We start from the raw sequence: 16,091 nt of genomic DNA, 5'->3' as shown, positions 1-16,091 counted from the left end.
TATGTGTCTTCATGCTGCTAAAATTTTAATTTAAGCCAAGAATTTTGAAATGGGCACTTACTATGAGGCCACTGGGACCAATATCAATGGCAGGGAAGAGCAACATTTTGCTCATGAGCAACTAGAGCATGATGAACAGACAAACATCATAGAAAAACTATGATTGTAGCTTTAAAGGAGAAGGAAACCGAGTCGGCGCAAAAACCCTCCCCCCCTCCCGTGTGTTGCCCACCCTCCCTCCTCCCCCCTGGCCTACCTGTCCCGCCCCTAACTTGTTACTTACCCTTCTGCGCAGGTCCAGTCCACGGAGTTCACAGACGACATCTTCTTCCACGCGATCTTCTTCCTGCTGTGAACGGCGTTTTGGCGCATGCGCAGTAGGATCATCTCGCCGGTACGGATCTACTGAGCATGCGCCAAAAGTCATGCGCAGTAGATCGTACCAGCGAAATGCTCCTACTGCGCATGCGCCGGTCAAAGCAGGAAGAAGATCGCGTGGAAGAAGATGGCGTCTGTGAACTCCGTAGACTGGACCTGCGCAGAAGGGTAAGTAACAAGTTAGGGGCATTTGCCCAGCGGGACGGGTAGGCCAGGGGGGAGGAGGGAGGGTGGGCAACAAACGGGTAGGGGGGAGGGTTTTTGCGTCGACTAGGTTTCCTTCTCCTTTAAGAGACTTTAGGTAAGCACTAAGAAGGTGATGGGTTGCCCCTCAGGTGAACGCAGCCCCAGAAATGACTCTGGATTTGACAACAGTGCTCTCAGTAAGAGATATAGCAGTCAGACAGTCCACCTGACGTCACTTCTATTTCAAATCAAAGGCAGCTGGGGCTACGCCACATGGAAGGGGCACAAAAGAAAAAATTAATATTCATTGATCCCAATTACAAAGTCACGTGTTTTAAACAGGAACTAGTAGAAATTAGTCTAAAGGAAAGTCCATTTGCTATAGACCTATTTCTACTTGATACTGTAGATCAGTGATCCCTAACCAGTGGCTCATGAACAACATGTTGCTCAACAACCTATTGGATGTTGCTCCCAGTGGCCTAAAGGAGGTGCCTATTTTTGAATTATCTTTTTAATTCCAGGCTTGGAGGCAAGTTTTGGTTGCATAAAAACCAGGTCTACTGCCAAACAGAACCTCTCAAGACTGTTAATGCACATAGGGGATATCAAATCGCCAAAGTCCTTATTTGGCACCCTAAGAAATTGTTCATGTTTGTGTTGCTCCCCAACTTTTTTTACGATTGACTGTGGCTCCCAGATATAAAAGGCTGGAGACCCCTGCGTAATATCATGACCTGGATGAATGAAACTCTTTGGATATATTGCATCTATTGAGTCTAACAGTAATCAAACTTTAAGTGTTGGTTTAAGAAGTTAAAAGACATTTAGGCATATGTCATGTCTAGGTTTTCTCATAACCTGTAATGATTTGATCAATGAAAGTGATTATTGCTTACCAAATCGAAAAAAGACATTTTGACCTGATGGTAAGGAGCAAAAAATGATTCAAACACAAACTGGTTACCTAAAATAAAATGAAGAAGCACTCAACTTGAGAATAGTGAAGAGTGCATATGCTTCTATATCGTCTCTTTAAAGGGGTTGTTCATCTTCAAACACATTTTTTTCCAGTTCAGTTGGTTTCAGACAGTTCCTCAGAAATAAAGTCTTTTCCCAATTTCATTGCATTTTTTTATTGGTGGCTGTTTTTCTAATATTGAAGTGTAAAGTTTCCTTTTTCACCTTCTAAAGCAGCTCTGCGCAGGTGAGGGGTCGCCGACCCTTTTACTGTTCTAAACCGATACATTTCTTATCTTTGCCCCTGCTGAGCAGAATCTCTGAGTTTCATTACAGGCAGCTGTTAGAATTGATACAATAGTTGCCAGAGATGCTGCTGAGAAATGTATCAACTAATTGCATCAACTAAATGTATCAATTAATTATATTGACTAAATGTAGCAAACTGTAACATGTCCCGAATGCGCCAGGATTACGGAGGTGTAGTGACGTGTGGGCCGGCCCAATACCCGCGGGACCCCGGTTAACCGCGGGTCGTTAGGGTTTGGGCCGACCTTGCAAGCTTCTTCACGGGTGGCGGATGCGGGTTAAGCTCTTCTGCTCTCCCCGCCCGCCACCGTCAAATGCCGGCATCCGACTTTGCAATTATAGACGCTGCGCCTGCTTGGCCCGCCCCTTTTGAGACATCATCGGCAGGGCGGGTCTATAAAAGCAACCCGGAAGCACGGATGCGGGTGGGCTAAGGGTTAGGGTCGGGAAAATCCAATCCTCACATCACTACTGAGCTGCCAGACAGAAACACTAGACATTAAATTTTAAACTTACATTTTGGGAAAAAGGTGAAAAAAAGACAGAAAGCAATTTTAGTTTATCTGAAAACAACTCAACTGAAAAAAAAGTGTTTGGAAGGTGAAGTACCCCTTTAATATAAGCACATTAGAATTTCTCACCTCTTTGCCAGTCAGTACATGCCGTGCAAGTTTTACTTTCGCAAAGTTGCCTTTGCCAATGGTTTTGAGGAGCCGGTAGTTTCCAATGTGCGGCTGTTCATCAGCTGTTGCAGCGATAGACGTGCGGGATCGCAGCATATTTGGTTTGTTGCTGCTGCTGCTGGTTTTTGGATCGGCATGACCCAGCGCTGGCTGCAAAGAAAAAATAAATAAAAACAGAGTATCGGTTTAGGCTGCAATATGAAAGCCAAGAAACAGCATGAATGAATAAACATGAATAAATAAAAATGTTTAAAAACAATGTCAATTTACTATTCCTGTTAGGAGTCTTTCGTCAACTTATACATAAAACTTTTAAAAGTTTTGCCATTTATTTAGCTTATGCAATAGAAAAAGTTAAAAGCGTGTGATGGGCAATAATAAAATGTGTTCATATGAATATAACGGAGACCATTTCAGTTGGACCCAAATGTAGGACAATCCTAAACAATCCCCAATTTATGGATTATACTTCCATTCTTAACATTAAAGGGCAAATCTATTAAAGGTCGAGGAAGTTTTTTATTTTTGGTCAAAACTCTCAAATTCGAATTGTGAATTATCCAAACTCGATTAAAATTTCGAGATTTCTCATACTCTGGCCCTTTAAGAACTAGAATTCGACTATTCACCACCTTAAACCTGCCGAATTGCTGTATAAGTCAACAGGAGAGGTCCAGGGATTGGGTGATGTTTGCAGCCTTCCTGACATTCGAGTTTTTTTAATTCAAATCGAATTGCATTCGAGTTTTCGGGTTGATTCAATTTGTCCGAGCTGAGAAAATAAGATTTTATTAGTAAATTTCGATTGGCCGAATTGAATTTATGGGAGTTTCAAAAAATTAACATGAATTCAAAATTCGACCCTTGATAAATGTGCCTCTAAATTACCAGAACTGCACTGAGATTTTAGAAGGATTTACATCCATTTTTTACTATAAAATCCGAATTTTTAGTGGAAAAAAAAACCAAAAACAAATTGTCTATACCCTGAAGATGCTGCAAAAAGTCAGAATCTGAAAAGCCACCATCTCAGACCTGCCGAGGTTGTATATGGTCAATGGGAGAGGTCCCTGTCCTATTTTGAAGTTTCTGAGGGCTGTGCTGGAATAAGCCAGAAAAAAATCTAACTATTTACGGGGAAAATCCAAAAAATTCTGACTTTTTGGGAAAGAGCCTCAGAAAAAAACCTCAGAAAAAAAAACGTACAATTGGGATTTTTGCTTGTTTTCCCTGATCCAATGAATTAAACCTTTTTTTAAATAAGAAATTAGATCAAGTCATGGATATTAGTTTGATCAGACTTTTTTTAAAATAAAATATCAGAAAAATTTGGATTTTGATAAATAACCCCCTAAATATTAGTACCCTAAATATTAGTATGACTAGAAAATGCCCTAAAATCTTTGAAAATGCAGCAAATATCAAGAAAATAGGCTTCTGTTAAAAAAAAAAAAATAGTTGAGATTTTAAGAATTACAGTAAAGAAATAAATGCAATATTATTCATTTATATTCATTATATATATTACCATTTAGGGATGCACCGAATTCAGGATTAGGTTCGGGATTCTGCCTTTTTCAGCAGGAATTTGATTCAGCCAGATCCTTCTGCCCGGCTAATTTGCATATGCAGGAGGTAAATCACGTGACTTTTTGTCAGAAAACAAGGAAGTAAAAGATGTTTTCCCCTTCCCACCCCTAATTTACATATGCAAATTAGGGTTCGGATTCGGTTAGGTATTCAGCCGAATCTTTCGTGAAGGATTCGGGGATTTGGCTGAATCCAAAAAAGTGGATTCGGTGCATCCCTATTATCATTATTCACTTTAAATGCAATGATACAATATAAAGAGAGGAGGGAGTAAACTGGGTCAATGCAAGAGATTTATTTGTTATAGAATTCATAAAGAGAGGCAAATATATTGTCCAAAAGGAAGATCGAGCATTGAAAAGGCTTTTTTTTTTTTTTAAATTGAGGATTCCTTTTCCCGAAGGCTATTATTTCTTCTTATGGTCTGTACCATTGTGTCCCAGTAAAAAAAAAAAAAAAAAAGACTTTTAAAGGAGAAGGAAAGGTTAAAACTAAGTAAGCCTTATCAGAAAGGTCCATCTAAATATACCAGTAAACCCTCAAAGTAATGCTGCTCTGAGTCCCCTGTCAAAAGAAACACTGCATTTCTTTCCTTCTATTGTGTACTCATGGGCTTCTGTATCAGACTTCCTGTTTTAAGATTAATCCTCATTGCCCTGGGCTTGAGCATGCTCAATTTGCTCCTCCCCCCCCTCCCTTCTCTACTGTAATCTGAGCACAGAGCAGGGAGACTCAGGCAGGAAGTGATGTCACACCACATTAATACTGCAGCTCCTATTCTAAACAAACAGAAAGCTTCTAGAGCTTTTTACTCAGGTATGGTAAAGCATTCTACAGAATAAATATAGCATTCTAGCTTGTACTATTGCAGCTGATCTATTGGCAATAAAATGCCTCCGTAGCTTTCCTTCTCCTTTAAGACTAATACACTAAAATTCATATCCATTTAACTTTACCCACACAAGTTTAAAGGGAAAAGATGTCATTATAAACAAAATGTTCCCTAAGGCTGTCAGAACAATTTTCCCCAATCCATATGAGACGATGAGTAAAACTGCCAAGAGTTTACGAATGTCCTGGGAAAAAGGTCCGTTCCATCTGCACAGGCCATCCAGGTACAACAACAAAAGCACCAGAAGGCTCAAACTAATACAAATACAAAATGTGCCTTTAAAACAAATGCTTCAAAAATATTCCTATTTAGAACTGCATCCCCCAAGTCTGAAATATTTTATTGTAGGTAGCAAAAGTCCTCAATGCTTAAGGGTCAGGGCACACAGGCAAAATCGGGAGATTAGTCGCCCGGCATCAAATCGCTTCTTATTCGAGGCGACTAATCTCCCCCAACTGCCTTCCCACCGGCTAAAATGTAAATCGCTGTTGGGATGGCACTCGGAGCGATTCATTTTCCAAAGTCGCCCGAAGTCTCCTTGTTAGGTAACTTTGGTCGACTTCGGAAAACGAATCGATTCGAGTGCCATTCCGCCGGCGATTTACATTTTAGCCGGCGGGAAGGCAGTTCAGGGAGATTAGTCGCCCCGAAGAAGAGGAGATTTGTCGCCGGGCCACTAATCTCCCCAAATCTGCCTGTGTGCCCTGACCCTTAAGGGATTCGGTCATGATTTTTATGGTGTAGTCATTATTTCTAAATGACACTGCAAATAATTGACTGTACAATATAAAATGTCATTCCTGAAGCAGCAAGTGTATTTAGTTGTAATATTGGTGTGTAGGTGCATCTCAGCTCATTTTGCCTGGTCATGTGATTTCAGAAAGAGCCAGCACTTTAGGATGGAACTGCTTTCTGGCAGCCTGTTGTTTCTCCTACTCAATGTAACTGAATGTGTCTCAGTGGGACCTGGATTTTACTATTGAGTGCTGTTCTTAGATCTACCAGGCAGCTGTTATCTTGTGTTAGGGAGCTGCTATCTGGTTACCTTCCCATTGTTCTGTTATTAAGCTGCTGGGGGGGAAGGGAGTAGGGTGATATCAGTCTAAATTGCAGTACGGCAGTAAAGAGAGACTGAAGTTTATCAGAGCACAAGTCACATCGGACTGGAATGCCAAGGGCCCAGCAGAAAACTTTAATTGGTGGGCCCGCTGGTAAACTGTGACCATGGCCCCACTTTCCAAACTATAATTCCTCCTCTCTGAAGTCAACTTCTTTATTCTCCAAGTCTTTTATATCTACTTCCTATACTTTATTATTACCATACTTCCATTATTTAGCCTCTTTTTTACCTTAAAAGGAATAGGGAATGACCATGAAATAGGCCAAATGGTTAGAAGCAAGAGGGCCCACTGACACATAGGCCCACCGGGAGTTTTCCTGGTATCCCTGTGGGCCAGTCTGACACTGGTCACATGACTGGGGGCACCTGGGAAACTGACAATATGTCTAGCACCAAGTCAGATTTCAAAATTTGCTCTTTTGAAAAATGGATTTCAATGCACAAATCTGCCGGAGAAGCAATATTAACTGATGCATTTTTAAAACAAAATAAATAAATATCACAGTATAAGCTCCTTACAATGGCCATTACAGGTGTATCAGAGGGAACAGAGTATAAAGCTTATACACTTTGTAAATACAGTAGATCAATTTTTTTTTAAACTGCATAAAAGGTTTTCAATAGACAACAGCACAATTGCGGGCAGCCGATTGCCTCACTTAGTGAGTTAGTGTTATTGAAAGGGAAGCAGAAACATAAAAGTCCATAAAATAAAGATATGAGATGGAATTATTCACAAATCCATTAGGAAGAAAGCTTCAAAATACTTTCCGAGAGTGTAATATAAACAAGCAATTTTTCATTCTTGATAGATTTGGGTTTGTTTTCTCTGTAATAAGACAGTAAAGGTATGGCATCTATTATCCAGAAAGCTCTACAATACGGGAATGCGATTTCCCACAGTGACCCATTTAAGCAGCTAATTCTTATGCTTTGATGGATTTCCTTTATCTCCGTTAGAAAGATCCCACAGGTGTCCCAATTCAGATACTTCGCTTCCTTTTGTGCAGGGCCCTCCTTTCCTTTTCTACAGGTATAGGACCTGTTATCCAGATTGTTTGGGACCTGGGGCTTTCCAGATAATGGATCTTTCCGTAATTCGGAACTTCACACCTTCAACCTCATTCTATCAAAAAATCATGTAAACAAAAAAAAAACCGATAGATTGGGTTTTCCTCCAATAAAGATTAATTATATCTTAGTTGGGATCAAGTACAAGTTACTGTTTTATTAATACATGTATGGGACCAGTTATCCAGAATGCTTGGGACCTGGGGTTTTCCACATAACGGATCTTTCCATAATTTGGATCTTCATACCTTAAGTCTACTAGAAAATCATATAAACATGAAATAAAGCCAATAGGCTGGTTTTGCCTCCAATAAGGATTAATTATATCTTAGTTGGGATCAAGTACAAGCGACTGTTTTATTATTACACAGAAAAAGGAAATCATTTTTAAAAATTTGGATTCATTGGATAAAACGGAGTCTACGGGAGACAGCTTTCCCATAATTGGGAGTTTTCTGAATAACGGATCCTATAGCTAACTGAATTCTTGTTGACTGCGAAAATCCTATTGGTTTGTTTTCATTTTAAAATCTTTTCAGTAGCCGTAAGGCATGTTGCTCCACATTACAGAAAGATCTCTTATTTACAAACACCAGGTTCCAGTAGACCCGTACCTGTAATAAATAAGCACCTAAAAGGAGAATGTCAGATATTCACTGACAGTTAGATCCAATACGTGTATATCTTATAGGGGGGCTCCTTTTGCCTAGAAGATGTATTAGAGTTCACTCTATTAAACTCACCAGACTTCATGTCTCTCTACATGCAGAATTTGTCAGATATTCATTGACAGATCCAATATATCTTATAGGGGGGCTCCTTTCCTAGCAGATGTATTAGAGCTCACTCAAATTACTGATTCCAGTACAAACAAAATAACTGCCTTTTGCACAAATCCTGCATGTAGAGAGACATGATGTCTGGTGAGTTTAATAGAGTGAGCTCTAATACATCTTCTAGGCAAAAGGAGCCCCCCTATAAGATATATTGGATCTAACTGTCAATTAATATCGAACACCCAACCTCCTAGCAGATGAATTAGAGCTCACTCAAATAACTGATTCCAGTACAAACAAAATGTAACAAAATAACTGCCTTTTGCACAAATCCTGCATGTAGAGAGACATAATGTCTGGTGAGTTTAATAGAGTGAGCTCTAATATATCTTCTAGGCAAAAGGAGCCCCCCTATAAGATATATTGGATGTAACTGTCAGTGAATATCTGACACCCAACTGCTGCATGAAGAGAGAATGAAGAGAAACAGATGCTGAGAGAGGAATAGTGAAGATAAACTTGATTATTTCAGAAACAATGCAGAATATTTAATTGATTGTATTTAGAAGGTTTCTTATTTCAGTATGATGAAGCTTATATTACATTTTTTATTTCAGCGATAGTTCCCCTTTAAGTTACATGGAGAGCAAATCCAAGAATCATGGAGCTGGTGCTGCTGAATAGTGAAAGATAAAACAGGCGTCCAGCTAAACCTCAGCTAAACAAAGACACGATGGCAACATAAAATGTGCACATTTCTAGGAGTGAAACATACGAGTGAGTTTAAAGTGAATATTTCTTCTCACAGAGAAATACATTGGACAAGAGACATTTCATGTGTGTGACTGGGAGTGAGAGAATGAGGGACAAGTCTGAGCAGGATCTAATGTTAATATACAATGTGGAATCCCTACAGTCTGGTCTATACGTCACAACTTGACACACCGAAAATAAAAAAACACAGGGGTAAATTTATTAATCTGAGAAAATTCACCAGCAACGGCTTCGCACCAATTGCAGCACTTCGCTCAGACAAAGCTAATTTACTAAAATGCGAAGTTACGTCCAGGGCGCCTAATGCTAGCGAATTTTCCATAGAGTTACTTCAGCAATGCAAGCGAATCCTAGTGCAACTTCGTTAGAGGTCTTCGCTCAGGCTAATTTGCATACGGCGGGAAATAATAACGTTAAATGGACGTATATGTTGCAGCAAATCCATTACATTACACAAGTCCAGGGAACCTTAATAAAGACAATAGAGGTGTTATATTGCCCTACACATGAGCCCACTCTATAGTTTATGTTCCATATGTTAGGAAATGGAGGGGGGAAGCCGGGTGCCCCCAAAAAAAATGTAAGGGCTTTTGCAGCCTATCACCCTGAAAAAAGGAAAAAAAGATGCCAGCGGTTTTTTGGGACTTAGAAAATAAATGTTTCCACTAAAAATTGAGGAAGATCCATGCACTCTAGTGCACTTCACCTGGTCTGAGCTGGCGACCGCAAGTCTGGCGAAAGAGGAAACGTTCAGTAGAGAAAATTCGCCTGGTCGATAGAGAGCAAATCACCGCTATCTCCTACACTAGCGAAGTTGCGCCTATGACAGTTAGTAAATCGGCAAAGTGCCTGAAAGCGGTAACGCCGGCAAATTATCACTTCGCCCTTCAGTAAATCTGCTCCAGGGGTGGGTGGGATACCAGGAAAACTGCTTTTCCATGAGAGGTCACTTATCTTTGCTGTGTGGGTTGAATTTCGTTTATTACTATAGCAACAGGCAATTACTAGAGCTCAGCAAGCTAATGAGGGCTGCAAGAAAGAGATTGTCCTAGATATATGTTACGGTTTTTAACCATCTCTACTAGTGATGTGCAGGTCACGTTAAACCCGACCCAGACCCGGCCTGCTTCCACCCGCGCCTGCCCGAGCCACCTTCTGCATGCCTCCCAACATTTTGGAAATAAAAAGGAGGGACTAAAAAGTTGGCGCATGGCAAAAAAATTTTTGGCAACGCCCATTTTTGTGGCAACACCCCCTAATTACCATGTTCAGTTTACAAAATTTGGCAGTTTATGAAAGTTTGAACATATTTTTTCTGTTATTACAATTTTGCTAATGAAGGTGAATTGCCCTTTAAGCTGTGAGTCACAGTTTCCCCAAGAGACCTGCTTATCTTATATTGTTACAATTACTTATTTGCTTATCTAGAAGTTGTTCCAAAAGTTTCCAAGTGTACCTGTGGCTGTTCTGGGCTCTCTGCCTAAAGCCAATTAAGTTAGAAACATGGTTTCTTTTTCTGGCTGTTCAGTGCAAGGAAAAACGTGACTTTCTAGTAAAAATGAGGGACTGTCCCTCTAAAAACGGGACAGTTGGGAGGTAGGCTTCCGGGTTCCTTTTATAGACTCGCGGCAACCCGCCGATGACGTCACAAAAGGGGCGGGACAAGCAGGCAGTGTAAATGGGAGTATGAGGTCGGCCCAACTGACCCGTGGGTAATAGACATGTGGCAATTTGTAACCCCATTGCTAAAATTAATAGTAATTGTACAGAATACCCAGGCGGGACTATTTACCCCCCCCCCCCCCCCCGTTATTGAAAAACCAATAAAAAAATAATGTTTAAAAAAAATACTGCAGACAGATCATTGTCACAAACAAAATGTTGCTGTTGCTATGGCGTGAGCATAATTTGGGCGTATCTAGGCAAGGCTCACATTTCAAGCAAAAAGTCATTTTTAAAGGGACATGGCGGTTCTGTCTGTAAACATGTATGAGATGGGATCTCCATGGAGACAGAACACTTACCCAAGTAGAACAGATGGAAATCAAGAATAGAGCAGGACTAAGTTTATCTTTAACCCATTTGCGCAAAGAAACAAACTAAAAATTACATAAAACCTTTTTTTTTTTTACATTATCAAACAAATTTGGTGTTTTCCGGAAACATCGCTGCTTTGCAGTTGCAAGTAATGAGCACAATTTAAAAGGGGAAGCCTGAACAAGAAATCATAAACGTGACCGTTATGTGAGAACTACAAACACAGCAATGTTAAAAAAAAAATAAAAAAAATACTTTGTTTAAACAAGCTAATTTAAAGGGATACTGTCATGGGTCAGTTAATAGTGCTGCTCCAGCAGAATTCTGCACTGAAATCTGTTTTTCAAAAGAGCAAACTGATTTTTTTATATTTAATTTTGAAATCTGACATGGGGCTAGACATATTGTCAATTTCCCAGCTCCCCCAGTCATCTGATGGTGCTCTGATAAACTTGTCTCTCTTTACTGCTGTACTACAAGTTGGACTGATATCACCCCCCTCCCTTTCCCCCCAGCAGCCTAACAACAGAACAATGGGAAGGTAACCAGATAGCAGCTCCCTAACACAAGATAACAGCTGCCTGGTAGATCTAAGAACAACACTCAATAGTAAAATCCAGGTCCCACTGAGACACATTCAGTTACATTGAGTAGGAGAAATAACAGCCTATCAGAAAGCAGGACACATTTTCCTTCAAACTACATAATGACCCAAACGTGTAGCCAATCTCCTTGTGGCACTGCTTTAGTGGTTTGGGCCACCGTAACCTACAAATTTTTCACCCAACTAGTGAAATGAAAAACGTTCAGGAGCAAAGAATAAGATCAGAAAGCACAGATGCTCTAATTTAACTCCCACATCAAGCAGCATCCCGGCTCTTAAACAGGCCTGGCATTTCCATTAAAACGATCAGCTGTTTCCGACCAAACAGGCCTCCTTCCTGATACCAGACGCACCTTTTTCGATAACCATGGAAACACGCAGACATCTCGCTGTGTCACATTTCAAGTGGGCGAACTGGAGATTAAATTATTAGCATCATGTGGTCTGAACATTTTCAGTAGCAGAATGTAGTGTCGATGCCTCGAGACACAATGTAATGAATAGAGTTCAGCTCAATTGCTGCTGTATATATATATATATATATATATATGTGTGTGTGCGCATCAGGATATATTATAAGCAGGCTACCCGTTACTAATAAACTAATAATGCATTTTCTTACAGTACTTGCCCTATGCTACTCCCCATGTGCCATAAGCCATATGATTTGCACACAGACAAACGTATTTGATCCCTTCAGTTTTCCCTGAGAATGCGGATTTGACCTAAATGTTCTCTGCTCCATTGTTCTAGTCCTATTTACAAAAGAACAATAAACCTATAGGGCTAACGGCAAGATCAGAGATTGACTGCACTGGAGAGACTGCCTGGGTCACAAGAGAGACTGACTGATATGGAGGAATAGATACAGTAACACTCAAAGGGACACTGCCATGGGAAAAAATTTTTTTTCCAAAAACCGCATCAGTTAATAGTGCTGCTCCAGCAGAATTCTGCACTGAAATCCATTTCTCAAAAGAGCAAACAGATTTTTTTATATTTAATTTTGAAATCTGACATGGGGCTAGACATTTTGTCAATTTCCCAGCTGCCCCCAGTCATGTGACTTATGCTCTGATAAACTTCAGTCTCTCTTTACTGCTGTACTGCAAGTTGGAGTGATATCACCCCTCCCTTTTTCCCCCCAGCAGCCTAACAACAGAACAATGGCAAGGTAACCAGATAGCAGCTCCCTTAAGGTGGCCATACACGGAGAGATCCGCTCATTTGGCGATGTCCACCTTGAGGTGGGCAATATCGGGCTGATCCAATCGTGGGCCCTAGGGCCCAACGATTGGATCCTAATAAATTGTAACGGGCGGTCGGATCGCGGGACCGCATTAACGAATAGATGCGGTCCAGATCTCGATTGGGGAAGCCCGTCGGGGGGCCCATACACGGGCCAATAAGCTGCCGACTCGGTCTGTCGGCAGCTTTTATCAGCCCGTGTATGGCTACCTTAACACAAGATAACAGCTGCCTGGTAGATCTAAGAACAGCACTCAATAGTAAAATCCAGGTCCCACTGAGACACATTCAGTTACATTGAGTAGGAGAAACAACAGGCTGCCAGAAAGCAGTTCCATCCTAAAGTGCTGGCTCTTTCTGAAAGCACATGACCAGGCAAAATGAGCTGAGATGCACCTACACACCAATATTACAACTAAAAATTATTTTCACTCTAGAGGATTGTGGTGATCTCTAACTTCACTCTTTGATGAATATTCCCCATAGTTACAGGGAGGAGAAAGGCTATGGAAAACCGTCTTGCTTCACACGAGATTAACACATAATAAAAACAAAAGTAAGCAGCTTGCACATAGGTGGAATTTCATTTGCACTAAGACTTCAATATGATGCCAGATTTCAAGAACCATGAAAAGGAGCCAAGCTTATTTAATCCAGTGTTAATGAAATTTAATTTCCCTTTCAACCAGCTACAGCTAGTCAGAGGGGAAAACACAGTTTACATGACAATTAAGTATAAAATAAACCGTGAATAGTACAACCGACAGGTCAATTCATCAGGTGGTTACAACACTAATGAGCATATTCATGGGGATAGAAATCTAAAGGTCCCACCATAGTGACCCAAACGTCCGACTGCACTTATGATTGAATAGATTTTTTTTTTGCAGGTGCAGAACTTCTTTTGCACCCTACATTGTTTAGTGTGAGATATAATAATAATAATAATAATAATAATAATAAAACAGTCGCTTGTACTTGATTGGGTCAGAAACCCTCAACCTGACACAACCTAAAGACCTGCACCCATAGACTCATCCCCAATTTCTTCCTGCAACCCAAAGGTAACTTTTAGGTAACTTTTGGGTACCCAACCTAGAGTCCTGCGCGGAACCAATTTGTTAAACCCGAACCGTGACCCGCAACCCACATACTTACCCGCTTGGACCCACTACCCGGCCTGCAAGTACCTTATCCGCAACCCGATTCGCTTACCATCAAGAAACAGAAAGTGCTGTAATTGTAAACTGGAAGTGACATCATTAGAAGTTGGCGTGATCAGAAAAAAAGGAGTAAAACAGGAAGTGCTGTCCTTGTAAACCAGAAGTGACATCATTGGAAGTAGGAGTGATCAGGGGGAAAAAAGGAGTAAAACTCGCTATTGAGAAGTCCCACGAACTGAAGTGCAACTCACAAACCCGGAGAACCGTAGACCCGCGTCTATACCAGCTCCTGAAACGTCTGCCTGCAACCCGCAGGTTTTTGCAGGTAACCCGCGGATACCCGACCTGCTGCAGGACTCTAACCCAACCCACTGCACAACTCTATTTGCAGGGTCAGAAAAACCAGGAGACCAAGCCACTCGGGGTTTAAGGGAAGGGTAAGTTAAAAACAAACACACAGATACGTGTAAAACTGCTGAACGTCAACAACAGCAGATCAGAACCTACATGTGTAACAAGAGAATGGAGGCTACTGTAGGGAATATATTCTGAAATTTGTAGTGGTAACTAACCAGGATCCCATCAAAACAAGACAGAAAGGTTCGTAATGATAACACAAAATAAAAGGACCACTATGGGCAAATCTACAGGATTTTATAAATGCTCTAGACCAGTGATCCCCAACCAGTGGCTAGTGAGTAACATGTTGCTCTCCGACCCCTTGGATGTTGCTCCCAGTGGCGACAAAGCAGGTGCTTCTTATTGAATTCCTGGCTTAAAGGCAACCTTTAATTGCACAAAAACCAGATATACTGCCAAACAGACCCTCCTGTTGGCTTTAGCTCCACAAAGGAACTACTAATACCCAAGTACAACCCTTATATGGAAGCCCCAAGAACATTTACATGCTTATGTTGCTCTCCAACATTATTTTACACTTGAATGTGTCTCACGAGTAAAAAAAGGTTGGGGACCATCCCAGATAATAGATATTGTCCCTGGACCATAGAGGAGAAAATAACAGGGTGTTAAATATTTTTGGTGATCATTTCACTTTAAAACTTCCTTCAATAGATCATAAATTGCATCCTTGCTCCTTTGGCAAAACCGGTTAGTCTTGTTTTGAATAAACCACCTGCTTTACTTACCAGACTAATCCAGTTTGGGGAGCACTTGCTGAGATCATGATAATTGGTGCTCTGGACAGAGCTATTCAAACGTTTAACTCGTGCAAACACTGTGTTTTAGCCAGTTTCCAGAGGCCCATCTGTGATTTATCATATACAATATTGTAGATAAAAAGGACAAGAAGGAAATTAGCAACCCTACAGCAAACTAATTTCAGCTTAAATAGATTTCACTATAACCATTTCTGGTATGGAGATCTTTACACAGCTATCAGAATGTTATATTCTTTTACTAAGAAGACTAGGTAAAACACCAGCAACCAGCAAACAGTATATACTAGCTATTATATAGGGAGTTATTTATTAAAGGGATACTGTAATGGGAAAACATGTTTTTTTCAAAACACATCAGTTAATAGTGCTGCTCCAGCAGAATTCTGCACTGAAATCCATTTCTCAAAAGAGCAAACAGATTTTTTTATATTCAATTTTGAAATCTGACATGGGGCTAGACATATTGTCAATTTCCCAGCTGCCCCTGGTCATGTGACTTGTGCCTGCACTTTAGGAGAAAAATGCTTTCTGGCAGGCTGTTGTTTCTCCTACTCAATGTAACCTAATGTGTCTCAGTGGGACCTGGATTTTACTATTGAGTGCTGTTCTTAGATCTACCAGGCAGCTGTTATCTTGTGTTAGGGAGCTGCTATCTGGTTACCTTCCCATTGTTCTGTTGTTTGGCTGCTGGGGGGGGAAGGGACGGGGTGATATCACTCCAACTTGCAGTACAGCAGTAAAGAGTGATTGAAGTTTATCAGAGCACAAGTCACATGATCAGGGGCAGCTGGGAAATTGACAATATGTCTAGCCCCATGTCAGATTTTAAAATGAAATATAAAAAAAATCTGTTTGCTCTTTTGAGAAATGGATTTCAATGCAGAATTCTGCTGGAGAAGCACTATTAACTGATGTGTTTTGAAAATTTTTTTTTTTCCCATGACAGTATCCCTTTAAAGTCCATTTTTTCAGGATTGGACAACACAATTTTTTCGTTAAAAAAAAAACACAGCCGAATACAAAATAGTAGATTCAGTGCATCCTTAGTTTATGCAACCAAAGCTTGCATCCAAACCAGGAATAAACCACTGCTTTGAGGCCACTGAGAGCAACATTCAA

The 16,091-nt window shown here is 40.6% G+C and overlaps 1 protein-coding gene across 10 annotated transcripts in view; it reads right to left on the bottom strand.

The window, feature by feature from the left end:
* mark2.S (microtubule affinity regulating kinase 2 S homeolog) overlaps positions 1-16,091 on the bottom strand; it is a 65,714-nt gene that overhangs the window by 25,624 nt on the left and 23,999 nt on the right. For all 10 annotated transcript variants that reach the window (XM_041591235.1, XM_041591236.1, XM_041591239.1 and 7 more), the window contains 1 exon segment: positions 2,475-2,666. In XM_041591235.1, coding sequence (XP_041447169.1) covers positions 2,475-2,666 — 192 coding nt within the window.

The sequence above is a fragment of the Xenopus laevis genome, chromosome 4S (genome assembly GCF_017654675.1).
Source record: "Xenopus laevis strain J_2021 chromosome 4S, Xenopus_laevis_v10.1, whole genome shotgun sequence".
NCBI lineage: Eukaryota > Metazoa > Chordata > Amphibia > Anura > Pipidae > Xenopus > Xenopus laevis.
Note: the sequence above shows the minus strand (reverse complement) of the source record. Positions and strands in the feature narration are given on the sequence as shown.